This window comes from Acipenser ruthenus, chromosome 21 (genome assembly GCF_902713425.1).
Source record: "Acipenser ruthenus chromosome 21, fAciRut3.2 maternal haplotype, whole genome shotgun sequence".
Taxonomy (NCBI): Eukaryota; Metazoa; Chordata; class Actinopteri; order Acipenseriformes; family Acipenseridae; genus Acipenser; species Acipenser ruthenus.
Genome location: NC_081209.1, coordinates 12,439,380 through 12,458,364, shown reverse-complemented (window position 1 = coordinate 12,458,364; position 18,985 = coordinate 12,439,380). Strand labels below are relative to the sequence as shown.

General features: G+C 40.8%; 1 protein-coding gene across 1 annotated transcript; it reads right to left on the bottom strand.

The window, feature by feature from the left end:
- Positions 1–19: 19 nt before the first annotated feature.
- On the bottom strand, positions 20–18,552 carry LOC117426522 (dynein regulatory complex protein 10). The gene is made up of 6 exons (XM_058994835.1): positions 18,432–18,552; positions 16,894–17,331; positions 7,194–7,442; positions 5,735–5,968; positions 3,569–3,640; positions 20–1,465 (listed from the first exon to the last, which is right to left on the bottom strand). Exons 2-6 carry the CDS (start codon positions 17,296–17,298, stop codon positions 1,178–1,180), a joined length of 1,248 nt encoding a protein of 415 aa, XP_058850818.1. The 5' UTR covers positions 17,299–17,331; positions 18,432–18,552; the 3' UTR covers positions 20–1,177.
- Between the last annotated feature and the right edge of the window lie 433 nt (positions 18,553–18,985).

The window sequence follows — 18,985 nt, the reverse complement described above, 5'->3', positions numbered from 1 at the left end:
AAAAACAAATTAAAAGGGAGAAATGTTTTAGCTTTACAGTATTTAAATCTACTGAGGCCTCACATATGGAAAAAATGTGCAGTGCAGTTATTGAAGTTTTGTGGTTCAAGGTTTTATTTTTATACCTGTCTCGGGAATTAGAAATGATCGAAAGTGCTATTGATGTCTTCTGTTTTCCAGAGCATTATTCATTATAAGGAAAGTTACAAATAAGAGGAGGCCACTCGGTCAGTTCCTTAAAGCTTATTGATCCAAGATCCCAATGAATCAGCAGCATCAACATGGCTTGGCAATCCATTCCATACACCCACCTACCCCATTTATTACTTGTACATCTTTAACCCCTTAGCAGTGTATTAAGCTAGATTTTCCTGATGCACAATGAAAGAGGATTTAGGGTGGTTTCACAATGGATACTGAATGTTTTTTAGGAGATGGCCACAAAGCACTTCTTGTTTACAGTGTAAAAATCTACATTGAGCTTCATTTCAGTATTACATTACTGCTTTTTGCACAGATGGGGGAAGTCATCACTGACGCAAGTCACTTCGAAAAAATACCAGCTAGAAACGGACCCCAGTGCACTGCTGGAGAAACGATTCCATATGTGAAGCAGGAAATATCCCCTAGTTTCTAGTTATGCCTAACTTTAATACTTTGTGAAACTCAATTAGAGTAGAATAAGAAATCCTCAATTCACCAGAACTGAATTGAAGACATTGTGATTCCCACGACCCTCCTCTCTTTCCACCAAACCTATGGCAGCCAAAAGACAACTGTACCAACATTGAACTAAAAGGGTGAGGAGTCTTGCTGCAGTTGTGCTCTGGGTCGCTATCCCACTCTAGCACTACCTGTGGCAGGATTGCATCACGGCCAAGGCTGTTCACTGGCAGCAAGGAAATCCAGAAGTGGAAAGCTGCAGTTTTAGCACTGTCGCACACTTTTATTAACAACAATTAGGAACAAAGTAAAAGGTTTAAGCAAAACTTAATACTTCCTATCCAATGTTTCATTCTCATAAGTACATATGAAAGGCACAGTGTTATGGGCAGAATGGAGTGACAGCGAAACTACAGTCTGGAAAACAGAAGGAGGAAAAGATAGGCAAGAAAAGATTTTTAAAGACATGCAAACTAAAAATGATCATGCATTTGTTCAATCTACCAGTGCCAGTTTATTTCTTGCCCTTCTTCCCTTTGCCCTTCTTCCCTTTCCCTTTCTTTCCCTTCTTGCTCTTCATCATCTTGCGCACCTTGTACCCCTTCCAGAGAGCCTGGATGCGCGTGGTGGCACGGATCATGAGGACAAGCTCGCGCTCCTCCTGCTCCTTCTTCTCCCAGGCCAGACGCCGCTCCTCCATGATCTGACTGTACTCCTGATCCAGCACTGTGAAATGCTCCTCCAGTTCCTTCAGCTCCCCTTGCTCCTCAGTGTATACTGCATGCAGCTGCTCCAGCTCCACCTGCAGACATTAGGAGCCAGCCCCACAGGCCACTTTTAAAGGAATCTTATTTCATAGGGCACAGTCTGTTTTTTAATGTTCCTAGGGTTTTGAATCTGTCTACACCACCTAGTAATCTATTCCATTAATTTATAACTGGGTAAAAAAAAAAAACTGATTCTTCTGTTGTGAATTTAATTCTATTAGCTTTATTTGTGCCCTGTGTCCTAAGTCTGAAGTTGTGACTTGTGTTAACTGGGTTGTCTATTCTATACCATCAATAATACATTTTAATAATACGATTCACCATTTAGGTCTGGAGGCAGCTGGCCAAGTCCCCATGACAACCAGAAAGATACGCAGTGTAGTCTTTTGTTCTTTGTGTTTTAAACATATTTAGAATTGTACAGATCCTGCAAAATTGTAATAAAAGATTAAAAAGGGAGTAGTCTAACTCGGTAACCATAACTACACCGATAACTGAGGCCCACAGGCTCGACCAAGTTTGACTCCCTAGAATTGCCAGGTGTTGCGGCTGATTCAATATAGTTATTGTGAGCAATGAGAGATATTGTAAGTTTGGAAAACTTCAAGGGCAACCAAAAGGCTGTCTTTGTTTTTGAGTGAGTTTGTACAGTAAGTCAGAAAAGGTAGCGTGATATCAACATATAGCAAGCAAAGTAAGACAACGGGGGTGTGCATATAACATCTTTAACCAACAGCTCCAAACGAATAAGTCAGAGAAAAAGGAGCTTGCTTTTAATAACTGGACAGCAACACTGCTAATACCATCCAACAAATACCCCCATAAATAATACATCAGAAGAAGGCAGCAGCAACATTTGAAACTGCAAGCTCTGAATAACACCTAGAAAACACCCAATAATTAATAAACTTGAAGAAGCCCCAGATTGTTTAAATGATATATTAACTTACAAATAACTTAACTACGTCATTAAATAAGACAACTAATGATTTAAAGACTCAATTAATGGACTGAATTGAGTTACCAGGAACAATCAATTTTACTGAAAGAATGTATGTTTTGTTAAACAAAGACTGAAAGGGCACACTGCTCTACAAGACGTCACGCATGGTCAACACTGAATCAACTCTGTGAAACAATGCCTATTCCCAATTAAACTAAAGAATAGAAAGACTTAAAGAAATTGTACTTGGAGGAATTAAATTAATGTATATTTGCAGAAAGATTGATAGTGGTGTAATGTAAAAGGGTGTGTGTTATATTTAGTTTTCTTACAAAAAGAAAGGTTAGTATTTAATCTTCCATGAAAGTAAATTACAGCTAACAGCTAAAATATTTAGCTGTTGGCTGTGATCTATGAACTTGAATAATGGGACTGAATGTTATCTTCCTTAAAGATCAGATGAATGGGTGTTAAACTAATTAAAGGATATATTTTAACAACAGATTGATCAAAATTAAGAACGATGAACTATTAATATCCTATTAATTAGAATTTATTAAATTTATATTCATTTATTTCCTGACTCATACTTAAACAATTATCCTGGTTGCATATTCATATTATTAGATTTACTGAATTAGTTCTTACAGAATGCACATTTTTATAGACAATTAATGTAATGCTTTCAATTGTAATTGACATTTACACTAAGATTTTGCCTAACCAGTATTGCTTACTGAAACTAAATAGCTGATTTATTACATTTTGATATTAACCTTCTTTCCTACTTTCGTACTGCATTTTAGTCACAAACCTTTGACAAAAGTCATAAAAGATAGAACAGTGTTGCATGTTTTATTGTGCAATTGTTTCTCGCGATCTTGAATTAATTATCTTAATTGGGTTCTTTAAACTTCTGAGTTTTAAAATGTATTCTTATAAAGCAATACATGCGTTAAGATAACTCAAAACGTTCATAATCATAACAAGTTGCTCTTTAGCATCCCTGCTCTTCGTGTCATGTCCAGAGTAGACTAGATCCGCAGGACAGTGCAGTACTAATAGCATGCTAGGGCACTGCTTGAGCTCTGGCTCATAGAGAATAGCGCCCTGTACTATCCTTCAGGCAGGAATCAGTGTCCTGCAGTGACATGACCCCCTGCACATTGTATACCCCAGGGTAGAACTTGTTTACCTGTTTCTCTCCCATGTCTGCATCGTATTTCTGTATCCAGTTTTCAATCTCTGTTTCCACTTTGTACTTCCTCTAAAGGAAAAAAGGAGATAAACATCAGTACATAAATCTCAAAGATGTGATCATTTTTCTATTTTAGTAGAAACATATGAGATGCTCCTTTTTTTGTCCCATCATCAACAAAATGATGCATATCATTACAATATGCTGCATTTAACAGACTTAAGGCTGCATCAAATTGCTCTAACTAACCACTACAAAAAAATAAATATTACATGTAAAATGTATTGTCATATGAACTCTGTCAAAAACAGTAACCCCACCAGGTTATCTCTTGAAACATGATCAAGCCTACATGTTCATCACATAGTGATATGTAGGCTGTGGTTAGTGTCAATGTTCACACTGGTTCTACGCTCCCACAACCCTCTAGGAGTGGGCGTAAATACCTCAGATATATTGTATGCTGAGCCATAATCAAAACAATGTGATTAATGCATCACACCTCAATCACACTGCATCATGTGTCAAAACTGAAAGGAAAATAGAAATTGACTAAAAATGGAGACCATTTTGGTTACTGTAATTCTGTTTGTTTTTAAAGACTGAACTGATGTTTGGAAACAAATACAAGTGTTTCATATCCTACAATATTTCCATTCCCATTCCCATTCCTTACCGTTTACCACAGGTAATTTAGTGGTTTACTATGCCTAGGCCCTACACCATGAATTTCCAACACTTTGCCATACTGAACTGTGATTTACTGTAGCATGATTCAACAATGCTTTCACTGTGTTTTATAACACTGAGAGTGTTTAATGGGACACACCCCACACACACCATGCAATAGAAACAATGGGAAACAAGCTCCTAAAATTCAGATTTGATTCAATGTCGCTGCAGATCAGAGAAACACTGCGGGTGATAAAGCAGCACTGTGTTATTGCACTAGCTCACCTTCCTGAGTGCCAGCTCAGACTCGCAGTTCTCTGTGATCAGGTTGTTGAGCACTGTGCTATTGCACTAGCTCACCTTCCTGAGTGCCAGCTCAGACTCGCAGTTCTCTGTGATCAGGTTATTCAGCAGCACTGTGTTACTGCACTAGCTCACCTTCCTGAGTGCCAGCTCAGACTCGCAGTTCTGTGATCAGGTTGTTGAGTACTGTGTTATTGCACTAGCTCACCTTCCTGAGTGCCAGCTCAGACTCGCAGTTCTCTGTGATCAAGTTGTTGAGCACTGTGTTATTGCACTAGCTCACCTTCCTGAGTGCCAGCTCAGACTTGCAGTTCTCTGTGATCAGGTTATTCAGCAGCACTGTGTTACTGCACTAGCTCACCTTCCTGAGTGCCAGCTCAGACTCGCAGTTCTGTGATCAAGTTGTTGAGCACTGTGTTATTGCACTAGCTCACCTTCCTGAGTGCCAGCTCAGATTCGCAGTTCTCTGTGATCAAGTTGTTGAGCACTGTGTTATTGCACTAGCTCACCTTCCTGAGTGCCAGCTCAGACTTGCAGTTCTCTGTGATCAGGTTATTCAGCAGCACTGTGTTACTGCACTAGCTCACCTTCCTGAGTGCCAGCTCAGACTCGCAGTTCTGTGATCAGGTTGTTGAGTACTGTGTTATTGCACTAGCTCACCTTCCTGAGTGCCAGCTCAGACTCGCAGTTCTGTGATCAGGTTGTTGAGTACTGTGTTATTGCACTAGCTCACCTTCCTGAGTGCCAGCTCAGACTCGCAGTTCTCTGTGATCAAGTTGTTGAGCACTGTGTTATTGCACTAGCTCACCTTCCTGAGTGCCAGCTCAGACTTGCAGTTCTCTATGATCAGGTTATTCAGCAGCACTGTGTTACTGCACTAGCTCACCTTCCTGAGTGCCAGCTCAGACTCGCAGTTCTGTGATCAAGTTGTTGAGCACTGTGTTATTGCACTAGCTCACCTTCCTGAGTGCCAGCTCAGACTCGCAGTTCTCTGTGATCAGGTTATTCAGCAGCACTGTGTTACTGCACTAGCTCACCTTCCTGAGTGCCAGCTCAGACTCGCAGTTCTGTGATCAGGTTGTTGAGTACTGTGTTATTGCACTAGCTCACCTTCCTGAGTGCCAGCTCAGACTCGCAGTTCTCTGTGATCAGGTTATTCAGCAGCACTGTGTTACTGCACTAGCTCACCTTCCTGAGTGCAAGCTCAGACTCACAGTTCTCTGTGATCAGGTTGTTCAGCTGGCTCCGCAGCTGGGTGGTCTCCTGCTGCAGTTTGCCGCACTTCACTTCCGAGGCCTTCTGGTCAGACTGGAGCTGCTTGTCCATCTCATGCCGTGTCTTCTTGAGGAGGTCATCGGAGAGCTTCTCTGTCTGGTGAAGGGAGCTCTTCAGCTGACGGATCATCTCATTCTTTTTGGAGATCTGAAGGAGACGTGATCAGTTATATGATAAGCAAGTTACCAGCTTTTCCAATATGGGGATCACCTTGTTGCTTAGGGAACCATGCTGGTAATACATTTACCCCGGAAGCTAATCAGATCCACCCACAAGACAAAGGTGTTTGGAGATCTCAACATAGTCCCCAGTGGACATTAGTTTATGTCACAATTCAGCAGAATTGGCAGCCTCTACTTTCTTGACAAATCCTAGAAAGGCATAATGTTCATTCATATAACAGTTTATAAATGATGTATAAAAAAAATACTGAACAGTGTTTTTTATCCTTCTTATTTTACTCCTTTGATGTATTTTCTGTAGTATGATACACATTATAATGTTGTTTTCCAGCTAATTTAAATTATACTTTTTTTAAAATAATGCTCCTTTGCATTGTGACTGATTGAACATGAAAACCCATGTTTGTCCCAAGATGCCAACAGGTTTCTTCCACATACAAACTGATGCTAATGCAACCTAGCTTCATGTTTTTTTTTCATAAATGGATGACACTGCTGTCTGCAGGCCCTGCAGGCCCTGTGAGCAGCTTGTCAAAGACGATGCCCCGCAGCTCAGTCAGGCCTCTCACCAGCTCCTGCCCAGCTGGGTCACGCTTGCCCTTCTCTGCTGTCTGCACACAGAGGGCTGTAGAGAGAACACCAATCCTGATTGACTTGTAAAGCTGGAGAGGTGAAAGCATATCTCATGAATCCACTGCATCACTCAACCTCCCCCGGGTTCAGCAGCTGAGAAGCTGTGTTTCTTACCTCTCTGTCTCTGTGTTTCTAACCTCTGCGTCGCTGTCCTGAATGAGAAGCTCTGTGTTTCTTACCTCCCTGTCCTGAATGAGAAGCTCTGTGTTTCTTACCTCTCTGTCCTGAATGAGAAGCTCTGTGTTTCTAACCTCTGCGTCTCTGTCCTGAATGAGAAGCTCTGTGTTTCTTACCTCTCTGTCCTGAATGAGAAGCTCTGTGTTTCTAACCTCTGTGTCTCTGTCCTGAATGAGAAACTCTGTGTTTCTAACCTCTGTGTCTCTGTCCTGAATGAGAAGCTCTGTGTTTCTTACCTCCCTGTCCTGAATGAGAAGCTCTGTGTTTCTTACACCTCTGTCCTGAATGAGAAGCTCTGTGTTTCTTACCTCTCTGTCCTGAATGAGAAGCTCTGTGTTTCTTACCTCCCTGTCCTGAATGAGAAGATCTCTGTTTCTTACCTCTGTGTCCCTGTCCAGAATAGTGGCCTCCACATCTGCCTCCAGACCGCTGACCACCACCATGTTCTTGTGGTGCTGTAGGGCGACCTCCTGGACATAGCGGGCCCTCTCGCGGTCCTCTGCAGGCCCTGTGAGCAGCTTGTCAAAGACGATGCCCCGCAGCTCAGTCAGGCCTCTCACCAGCTCCTGCCCAGCCGGGTCACGCTTGCCCTTCTCTGCCCGCAGGGTCTGGCACGCCACCGGGTTGGCCTGGAAGCAGGGTTGGGTTGAGCACAGATTATTAAGCATATCTCACTGTCAATTTTATATATTTAGTATATATAATCTGATTGTCTTATAATTTGTTAAAGGCATGTATAATTTATTTTTCCTGTGAGACTAGTGGCCAGTTTTGAGTTGAAGAAGGTGTTTCTTGGTTAAATGGTTGTGGGAAAAAACTTGGCTACAGCTGGATAGTTAACAGCCAATTTAGGAATTAGAGTCCCAGCTGTACCCTATATAAAGATTAAGTAAAGATTAAAAATTAAGTAATTTAGGGAACAGTTGCAACAAAAGCCAGGAGGGACACCGGCTCTCCAGTAAGAGGATTAGGCACCCCTGCTCTAAAGCCTCTTTGTGTCGTCTCTCTGCCTCCACCTGCACACACTGGTCCCTACTGAAAGGAGCTGCCTATTTTTCAACCACTAGGGGCGCCCTTGCACTATACAGTTAGCACTCACATACCTATACAATTTTGAAGGTTAAATGCCTCATATGTGAAAGGACTGTGTTTTAAAATAAGTAGGCTTCCATTTAGATGTACTGTATTGGTTTTATTGGTACATTACTGTATTTTTAACAAAAGTAGTATTTTAATTCAGAACGATATGATTCTGAAAATATCACTTGCCAAACGAGACGACACGTTAACTCAGTGCTGCCCAAACCCAGTCCTGGAGAGCACCTATCCAGCAGGTTTTATAGGTAACCTTTAATCATCAATTTCTTAACACCTGGAATAATATCATTGTGATCAATTAAGCAGGTGGTTTATTAAATGAAGTCATTTAGAGATCATTTGGTACAAAAAATGAACTACCCTTTTCAGCCCTCAATGGCCTGGATTACATGCTGGGAAAATGGCATGACTTATCTGTCTACTGTCATGACTTATTGAAGGTGGTACGGCTGAATTATAATTTTAGATCATTTTGGTTTGTTTAATTGAACAATTCCTGCTTTGAAACTTCATGTTGTATTTGATTTTTGTATAATTATTACATTTGTATTCAAACATAAACTAAACATAAACCAAAACTAATTAAAATTGTAATCCAGACCGTACCACCTTAAATAAGTCATGACAGTAAACAAGTCATGACATTTTCCCAGCATGTAAACTGGCCCAATGACCAGAGTTCCCTTAATTAAACAAGTTATTTGCTTAATTGATTAATAACTTCCATGCGTTCCCAGTCTTCATAAATTAGCAATTTAGGGTGACCTACAAAACTTACTGGATAGGGGCTCTCCAGGACCGTGTTTGGGCAGCACTGCGTTAACTGTAATACAGAACATGCTTTTAAATCTGGTACCTATTGTAGCAGTATGTAAAATTTCCCATTAACGACCCAACAGCAAAATTAAATCTAAATGTTATCCATGCACAGAACTGCGTACAACGTAAAAGGGAATGTAATTTAGCAAAAGATTAACAATACAAAAAAACACAGTTTCCAGAAATAAAACAGTATCCAAAGTCAGTATTCAAAATTGCAGACTATAGTGTTCGATAAGACCCTAAAGATAACAGATTTAAAAACAATACATCACAGTATCTAAAACAGTTTAATGATTAACTGTTACATTAACCTAGCTAGTCTCGTTCACTTTGTTTTGGCTGCATTTTGTCAGGTGAAACTGGAGGAAGCGCTGTGTAACTGCACAATAAAGACAGACTGATTTGGAATTAGAGAGAAAAAAAACGTGGGCTGTGACGGATATTCAAATATATTGTAACATTGAAGAGATGGGCTTTGTATCAGAAAACTGGTGACTGAGTCGGAAATCGCGTGTGATGGGTAAGTGCATTAATTTGTTACATATATATATATAATGGGGATTGATTTTATTCTTAATACAAGGATGGTAAAACGCGAGTGACGTGTATCTGGCTAATGGATATCTGAGTGCTGACTGCTTGATATTAGGCTCCCTTGAGAAAGATATGTACAACATATCGAAACGTTGGGCACTGATGCACAAAAGAAACGCAACACTCAGGTCTAATGGATTGAATCAAATATTTTAAACATTATTATTATTATTATTATTATTATTATTATTATTATTATTATTATTATTATTATTATTATTATTATTTATTTCTTAGCAGATGCCCTTATCCAGGGTGACTTACAATTGTTACAAGATATCACATTATTTTTACATACAAGAAACATAGATATCAAACAAAATCACAGAAAATGTGAACAGAAATACAGATCAAAGAATCATGAAAAGTTTTCAGTATGAAATGTGACACACTGTCAAAATGAAAACATTACAAAGTTAGTACCGGGCATGACCTCCCTGAGCAATAACACAATCCTGGCAGCATTGACGCATAGACTGCTGTGGGATGAACTGCCACTCTTCCTGTGCAGCTGCAGCCAGCTGGCGTTGGCTGGTCGCGGTTGGCTCCTGTGGATGGCACTGGTGATTTGGTCCCACAGATGTTCTATTAGACTCAGGTCAGGAGAAAATGCTGGCCACAGCAAGACATCGACATTGTTTTCTTGAAGTCCTAGCACTGTGTGGTCTTGCATTGTTCTGCTGGAAAATCAACACTTCCAGATTGGCTTGCAGGAACGGAAAGAATTTTGCCTCAAGAACTTTGTCAATGTATCACTGAGCAGTAAGGTTGCCCTCAAACTGCACCAAAGGCATTCTTGTGTTAAAGGAGATTCCTCCCCACATCATCACACTTCCACTGCCCCACCGGTTGGCTTGAACAACGCAACGGTCAGCATAACCCTCACCACGATGTCTTCACACACAGGGCAAAACGGCATTCATCAGTGAAGAAAACACTCCACCACTCTCTCTGCCACCAGCTCAGATGTTCTCTGGCCCACAGAAAATAGCGATTTTGTCTCTCAGCTGTCAACATGTTACCCCTGAACGGCCTCTGAGTACACAAATCATTTTCATGCAGACGGCGAGCTACAGTCATTCTGCTGATGTGCGGGTTATTTCTTGCTGGAATTTCTCGTGCTGTAGCCACTGCAGTCTGAAAACGATTACGCAGATGGATCAATCAGATGTGACGGTCCTGAGCCAATGTGGTAACCCTCTGCCTTCCAGGACATGGCCTGTCCCTCACAGAGCCAGTTTACTGGTTTCTCTGGACTAGTCTTTTGATTGTTGAAGCAAAACATCTCATTCTCCGGGCAACTTCTCTCACAGACAGGCCGCCTTCAATCATGCCGATAGCCACCAGGCGATCTTCATTACTCAAGCAGGGCATGGTCGTATCTTTCGCTGTTCTTGCGTTAATTAAAATCATGTGTTTTCGAATGGCTATTTCTGCAGATTCTTAGTCAACTCATTTTGGCAATTTTAACTCAACTCAAATAACAAACACTGAGCACCTGGCATTTTTATGAAATCACATGACTTGAGTATTTTGTTATACCAAGGAACAATACTACTCAAACAATCAACAAACCTATCTGCTCAATATTTAAAATGTAAATAACATTATGTATGAGCCCAATGAGCTATTGATGTAAAACTTAGACTGTTGCGTTTTCATTGTGCATCAGTATACTGTATATATATATATATATATATATATATATATATATATATATATATTATTATTTGTTTATTTAGCAGACGCCTTTATCCAAAGCGACTTACAGAGACTAGGGTGTGTGAACTATGCAACAGCTGCAGAGTCACTTACAACTACGTCTCACCTGAAAGATGGAGCACAAGGAGGTTAAGTAACTTGCTCAGGGTCACACAATGAGTCAGTGGCTGAGGTGGGATTTGAACCGGGGACCTTCTGGTTACACGACCGTTTCTTTAACCACTGGACCACACAGCCTGCTATAATGTCTCCTTGTTTAATATATGTGTTGAGTGTTCTACCGTCATTTGTTTTTGTATTCAGTGTTACAGAGAGAATATTTTCTTAAATTCATTCAAATCCAACAACAGAATAACTGGGTGAATCACACTGTTCCAAAGGACGGCACGTTGCTAAGCAGATGCAGAGCTTGACCAGAGGAAAGTACATAATGAACCAAAACCAGCTGCTTCAACTTGAAAGTTTATTTTCCATACAGTGCACTTGTTATATAGACAGAGTACCCTATGAACATTCATGGAGTGCTGAGATTATTTCACCTGTTAAGGTTGGCAAAACTTTATTTGTCCATCTTCATTTATTAAATAACCACCATACTCCATAACTCTCTGTCCAATGAGAGGTCTTCTTAATCGGCATGTGTTACTGTTTCTGCACTCATGGGATCTTTAGTTTTAATGCATATACTGGAGTGTTTCACTGGAGCAAGGGGAAACTTCTACAAGGCCAGTATGAAAATTACGACTAATAATTTATTTGCCTGAAAGTGAGTTTGTTGACAATTTGTAAAGGAACAATATCTAACAAACCCACTATTTCAAGGAGGAAAGAAACTTTATACCTTTCCTCATCACACAAATGCCACTTTGCTTCGGCTTCCTCAGAGATTGCCCCAAAGGTGAAATATGCTGGAACTTTATTAAACGTACCAAGTATCGAGGAGGGCAGAAACAGCCATAAATGATGATGAAGTACTGTGGCAAAGTGCCCCCCCCCCCCCTGTGTATGTTATATGTTACGTGTTGTGTGTAAATGTTGGTGTATAGGCATTGGTACACGGGATATAAGCGGTCTGTGTTTCACGTGTGTGTAAATTGTATATTATTTGTAGTTAGGCACGGGGATGGCACATCACATCACGTGCAAGTAAAAAGTAATATGTGAGCACGGGGAATTGCACTTTAATTAATTCACGTGCAGTTGTACCGAGATTCCAACTGAATGATTGACTAGCAATCGAATCTCGGTACAACTGCATAAAAGCTGCATGTTTTCACTCACTGGTGGTTGGTGTTCGGCGAGTGGAGAACAGGTTAGGGGACGGAGGGTATTGTAAAAGTAAAATAAGTAGTAAAAGAAGCTCACCGTGTTTGTCTGTGTAGTCCGTTTTGTTTGTCTGTTTATTTTGGCTCAAGTGCCGTGTCCTGTGTTTTTGTTGCAAGCCGTTTATTTTCTGTATGTTTATTCATTAAATGCTGAGCGCAATCACGGAGGTATGACACAGGCCCGATTTTTGGGATGGAACCGCATAACAGTCTCGCGTTTTGATTGGTCCATGTCTGTCACATGAATACGTCGTCACACGAGTGGAAAAGCGTGCTGGCATTTTTAACATTGTGATCAGATACAGAGAGAGTGTTCTGCTTTTCACAACCTTACCATTAAAATATAATGTGGTATTACACTGTACTGATATTACAAACTATGAGGAATTACTTTATATAAATTATCATGTTATGCACGAATGTAAGAATTGGCTTTCTGTGGTGGTGTACTTTTTTCTTTCAAGTAGCATATATCTATAATCGTTTTTGCGATATATTTTAATATAAAACATATACGCTATTGCAGTTTTGTTACAGGATACATTAGTTTATCTCTAATGTAATCACAGTTTTACAGATAGACTGCCCCTGTTTTCATTTACGTCGCAAATTCTGGGCCGCTTTACTTTTCAGATAATGTCCCAAATTCTGGGCCGATTTGGTTTGCAGATAACATCCCAAATTCTGGGCCGCTTTGGTTTTTAGATAACGTCCCAAATTCTGGGCCGCTTTGGTTTTTAGATAACGTCCCAAATTCTGGGCCGCTTTGATAACATCCCAATTTCTGGGCTGCTCTGGTTTTCAGATAACGTTCCGAAATCTGCATTTTCGAATTCAGGCCAGTTTTTGAGATATTCTGCTTAGCTGACAGCCGAGTTTCTAAGTCATGCATGCACAGTTTACCATAAACTGGACCATTAATTCATTTAAGAGTACATGAATCAAAGTTAATGTATTTTTTACTCTCCTCAGAAAACATTTAGGAACATGGTATACCAAAAAAAAAAAAAAAGGTAATCTCATTTGCTTATGTAATGTCCATCAATATATAGTGAGGCATAGGGGTTTATCAGAACTTCTGGGTTTAAGAGACCAGTGCCCTTCAACAACTTCAAATAAATCCTATTGTATTGTATTAGTCAGCATTTCCCTGATCTATTCCTGATCATTTATACTGTAGGTCAGGGGTTTTCAACCTTTTTTTGAAACTGTACCCCTTCTATCTGGAGGTTTCAGCTCGAGTACCCCTTTACATTTTTCGCTCGACTGAACGGTACCTCAGTTACAATAAAATGGAGAATAATCTGATGACCCCCCCCCCCCCCCTGTTTATTTAATAAATCTGGGTGACAAACTGCTGGTTTAGGACAGAACAACAAACAGTAAGCTTAATTCTTAAAACTTTTAACTACAAGTATTTGGATGCACAGAATTAAAAAGACAAGTATTGGGTTAGGAGCACACCTATTTTTTTGTAACTTTGACGGCCTTTTGTAAAAGTTTGAAGGCCTTTTGATACCCAGCATACACTGCAATACCCAGCAAAGTTATACACTGATATTCTGATAGCACAGCAATTCAAATGAAGTTTGTAATTGGTTGTGTTCCTCAAATACACAATAAAAAGTGATATTTACAGGGTATACAGTTATACAGCGAACAGTGGTTTCGGACATCTAAGAACAGGTACTGCGAGCATCTGGATTTATACTCAGAGGTACTCTGTAGCCTCCTGGGACATTCACAGCTTGTTTGACACCCTCTTGTAGTTGCCCGTTTCTGCATATAAAGCAAAATGCTGTTTGTCAATCTCTTGTTTTTCTTATAAATCAGTCTTTGCAAGAATCATTCCAAAAACACTTGAATCAGTTAGGCACTACCAGTCTGACACTACAGGCCTTTAAATTGCAGTACCAATTTGCAAGTTGCTAAGTGGTTGCGTTCCTCAAATTTGCAGTGCAAAGTGATATCTTAAAGAATAGGGTATATAGTGCTTTTTTTCGCCTCCCCTTGCTGTTGGTGCAAAACTGTGCTCCGATACACTCAGGCTGATACTGTGATCACAAAACACTTGGAATGGACTTAAATTGGAGCTTCTGTACTCTTTTTTAGATGCACAACAATCTTAGCTAAAGAAAATGGGTTCCTTCGAGTTCGTAAGACCCACGACCGCCATTAGCTGAGCCTTACCCCGATGGTATTTTTATAATGGGATTTGCCATAGGGAAGGGGGTGGTCTCTTATCGTACCCGTATCTCCACGACCCCTGGGCCAACAAACTCAGAAGGACATTCTTTGCGTGCACAAGAGTCTTAGCTAAAGAACGACATCAGCCACGGGTTCAAACGACACCCCACCGCCAGATGGTGGGCGTTGCCCCAAAGGGGTTTTATAATGGGATTTCCCATAGACATTTTTCAGGGTGCTGTATCTCGGGTTCCGGGGGTCCCCAAGACTTGAAAATCGGTATGGAGGTCCACCTCGGGGCCCCTGTCGATCCCTCCAAGTGACGTGTCCCCAGCTAGAAAGGACACCAGTTTAGACTTTTTTTGCCAACCTGGAGCTCAAAAGCTATTGGAAATGCAACCTTGACATGCCATCATGCTGAAAATGTGAAAATTTGTTGAAAATGTAGCATTTGAAAACGGGTGGCTCCCTGTGAAAGAGGGCCCCCAGACATGACCCTAGGAAGTTCAACCCGGTTTCTAGGCCTCGGGGTCATGGAGATATGACCCCGAAAAGGGTAGTTTTTGGACATTTTTGACAGGGCGTATCTCTGGTTCTGTGGGGGTTAGGAACTTAATTTTTTTTTGCGTTGGGGCCCCATAGGGCCCCACACAAGGAGTCACCATTTTCATGGTTCAAATGCCAGGACGGCATTTGAACCATGAATTTTTTCGTCATGACATGAGTTTTTGGGTGAACCACCACACCTTTTTAGGGGGTGGTTTGGGGTGCTCCCCTGAGTCTATATCACTTTGAATGGTGGTTCTACGTGCTCGGGTTCGAGAGATATGCCTGAAAATGTGTTTTATAACACTGCCATAGACATGAATGGGGATGAATACCCGAAAATATATTTTGCAAAGAATTGCTACGGTGGGTGTATGCGTGCAGGGGTTGCATGGTGGTGTGTGCGTGCAGGGGTTGCATGGTGGTGTGTGCGTGCAGGGGTTGCATGGTGGGTGTATGCGTGCAGGGGTTGCATGGTGGTGTGTGCGTGCCAGGGTTGCATGGTGGTACACGTGTGTGGAGGGGAATTGGAGTTCAGGTTTTGCGCACAAGAGGGGCGGGGAAAAGACTGGGAAGGGTAGGGTAAAAGAAAAATTACTACAATCATTTATTTTCACTTTCGACTCCCAGTCTCCTTTCCCTCACTTTATGATTTTACGACTGCTTAAATTAATTTTCATGTATCTATTTCAGTGCAATGTAGTTTCTTCATGTAATAAGAAATACGTTTTTTAACATTTACATTTTTGTTTTTTTCATTAAAAAAAAAAAAAGATTTCTGGGGAGAGTAAAAAATACATGAACTTTGATTAATGTACTAAGGGTTACTCTCAAATGAATTCACGATCCAGTTTATGGTAAACTGTGCATGCATGCCTTAGAAACTCGGCTGTCAGCTGATTCCCCAAAACTGGGCTGAATTCGGAAATGCAAAGCGGCCCAGAATTTGGGATGTTATCTAAAAACCAAGGCTGCCCAGAATTTGGGACGTTATCTAAAAACCAAAGCAGCCCAGAATTTGGGACGTTATCTAAAAACCAAATCGGCCCAGAATTTGGGACATTATCTGAAAAGTAAAGCGGCCCAGAATTTGCGACGTAAATGAAAACAGGGGCAGTCTATATGTAAAACTGTGATTACATTAGAGATAAACTAATGTATCCTGTAACAAAACTGCAATAGCGTATATGTTTTATATTAAAATATATCGCAAAAACGATTATAGATATATGCTACTTGAAAGAAAAAAGTACACCACCACAGAAAGCCAATTCTTACATTCGTGCATAACATGATAATTTATATAAAGTAATTCCTCATAGTTTGTAATATCAGTACAGTGTAATACCACATTATATTTTAATGGTAAGGTTGTGGAAAGCAGAACACTCTCTCTATCTGATCACAATGTTAAAAATGCCAGCACGCTTTTCCACTCGTGTGACGACGTATTCATGTGACAGACATGGACCAATCAAAACGCGAGACTGTTATGCGGTTCCATCCCAAAAACCGGGCCTGTGTCATACCTCCAATCACGCGCCCAGCTTAAACCCAAATCTCAGTTTGTTACTTCCTGCATCTGGTCTGACGCCACCCACTCCGGCCGTCTTTGTGACAAGTACACATATAATTTCCATACAATCCAGCTTTATACACAGGTTTATTTAAGTAAAACTAGCCATACTTGAAAGTGCTTGCTGAAGTGTAAATCATGTATAGATTTTTGTAAATATATGTTCATATATAACTGATACAGCCAGGTCTCACTATTCCAGAACAATACCTGGAAAAGTCGCAGGACATTCCTGAGTGAGCTGCGGATGGCTTGCTGCAGTGCTCTCATCTCTCCCCATCGGGGCTCCTGCCTCTCCAGCAGGGTTTGCAGATTGTCTCCCAGCCGCCGATGCTCCTGCAGGGCCCCTGTCAGCTCGGCTCCCAGCACCACTCCGAAGCGATTCAGGCTGTGCAGGCAGTACGGCAGCAGGGTGCTCAGCTCTGCCTTCCTGATGCACTCCTCCAGGACCGAGGCGATGTGCTGCGCCTCCAGGCAGCTCAGCTTCTTGCTGGCAGGGTCCAGGATTTTCAGAGAGTCCTTGGCGGCTCGGGTCCGAGGCTGAGGGGTGTGAGAGCCCTTCAGCTGGGCAGGATCATCGAGCTGCTGGGGCAGGACTGCCAGCTCTGTAGCCATGTTCAACTGCTTGATGACTTTCAAACTGGAGTGCTGGAATACAAAAGTGAACTCCAGTATAAATGACTTGTTTCAAACAGTGCAGATGTATTGCTTTATAATGAATTGTTTCAGTGAATTCAGAATTAATGTAATATACAGATAATCATGTACAGTTAGAAACATTGAACATAAAGAGTGTTCTATCTCTATTCTCATAGTTGTCAAGGAATGTGGTGAAGAACTCCCTGGTGTTAACCTTTTAACTGTACTTGTGTTCTACACTGTACATAAAGTTATACAGCACCATGCTTGGCTTGGTACAAAGGGGCAGTGACATGCCCACCTCCCCTTTTTAAAGGTGTAATAACCGAGGTGTTAAAAATGGATTTCCTTACCCCTCATTAGCATAACAACATTCTCCAGCACTTGATGGATTGCTTTTGCTAATTTTGTTTTTTATTCTTTGCTCAGATTAAGTCAATTTCTTGTGTTACAGGTAATAGAAGCCCATCTGAGGCTTAGAATGAGCTTTGCTATGCTGTACAGATCAGTATAAAAAGAGTGATGTGAGGAGTAGGGCATTACCTCTATAAAATGAATACCTTGGCTTGAGGTGAACATGGATGTACACGTACTACTACTGCTATTTGCCTTGCCTTGCAAGAGAATATTAATCATTATCCTAACAATAATAAAGTATGGAAACCGTTTCAATGGTTGAAATATAAACAATGAAAATATAATTACTGTGGGTTGGAATCCAAAGAATTATGAAACTGTGAGCGTCCGAAACAACGAGCCTAGCCCAGAATAGAGGAAAAATACATCTCCCAAATGCTTTGCTTTGTTCTTTTAATTTCTTATTAAATAAAAATACATTAGAACTGGCTCATTGTAGTTCAGTATGTTCCGACTTCTGAAACCAAGCCCAGTATTACAAGTTTTAATATTGTCATGTTATTAAAACACACACACACACACACACACACACACACACACACACACACACACACACACACTCTGACACACACAAACTGTGACACACGCACGCACTAATTAACTGTGTACTTATAGACCAGTTTTAACAGTAAGAAAAAAAAAATACAACAAAATTGGAAAAGAAAATAGATGCTATTCACCAGCCAACAAACTTTTATTGTAGATTCCAAGTTGTACAGATCTCTGGTGAATTCGTGAAGGTTGTGACTGGACTTGGTATTATCTCTGGTGAATTCGTGAAGGTTGTGACTGGACTTGGTATTATCTCTGGTGAATTCGTGAAGGTTGTGACTGGACTTGGTATTATCTCTGGTGAATTCGTGAAGGTTGTGACTGGACTTGGTATTATCTCTGGTGAATTCGTGAAGGTTGTGACTGGACTTGATATTATCTCTGGTGAATTTGTGAAGGTTGTGACTGGACTTGGTATTATCTCTGGTGAATTCGTGAAGGTTGTGACTGGACTTGGTATTTCTGAATCCTTGCTGCACCGCTTTCTGTATTTTTATGCATAAATGTTCCCAATAAAATACGTCTAACAACTGTCACAATACTAAAGCTCCTAACAGAAGCTTGTTTCTGCCTAGTGGTTTATCTATGTTACTAAGATACCGCTCTTCGGGAGGCGTTCCTTTGATGATCGATGGTTGAAGAAACCAATCATACGTAACAGCCTTTAACAGCAGTGCCTTTGGGAAATGCAGTC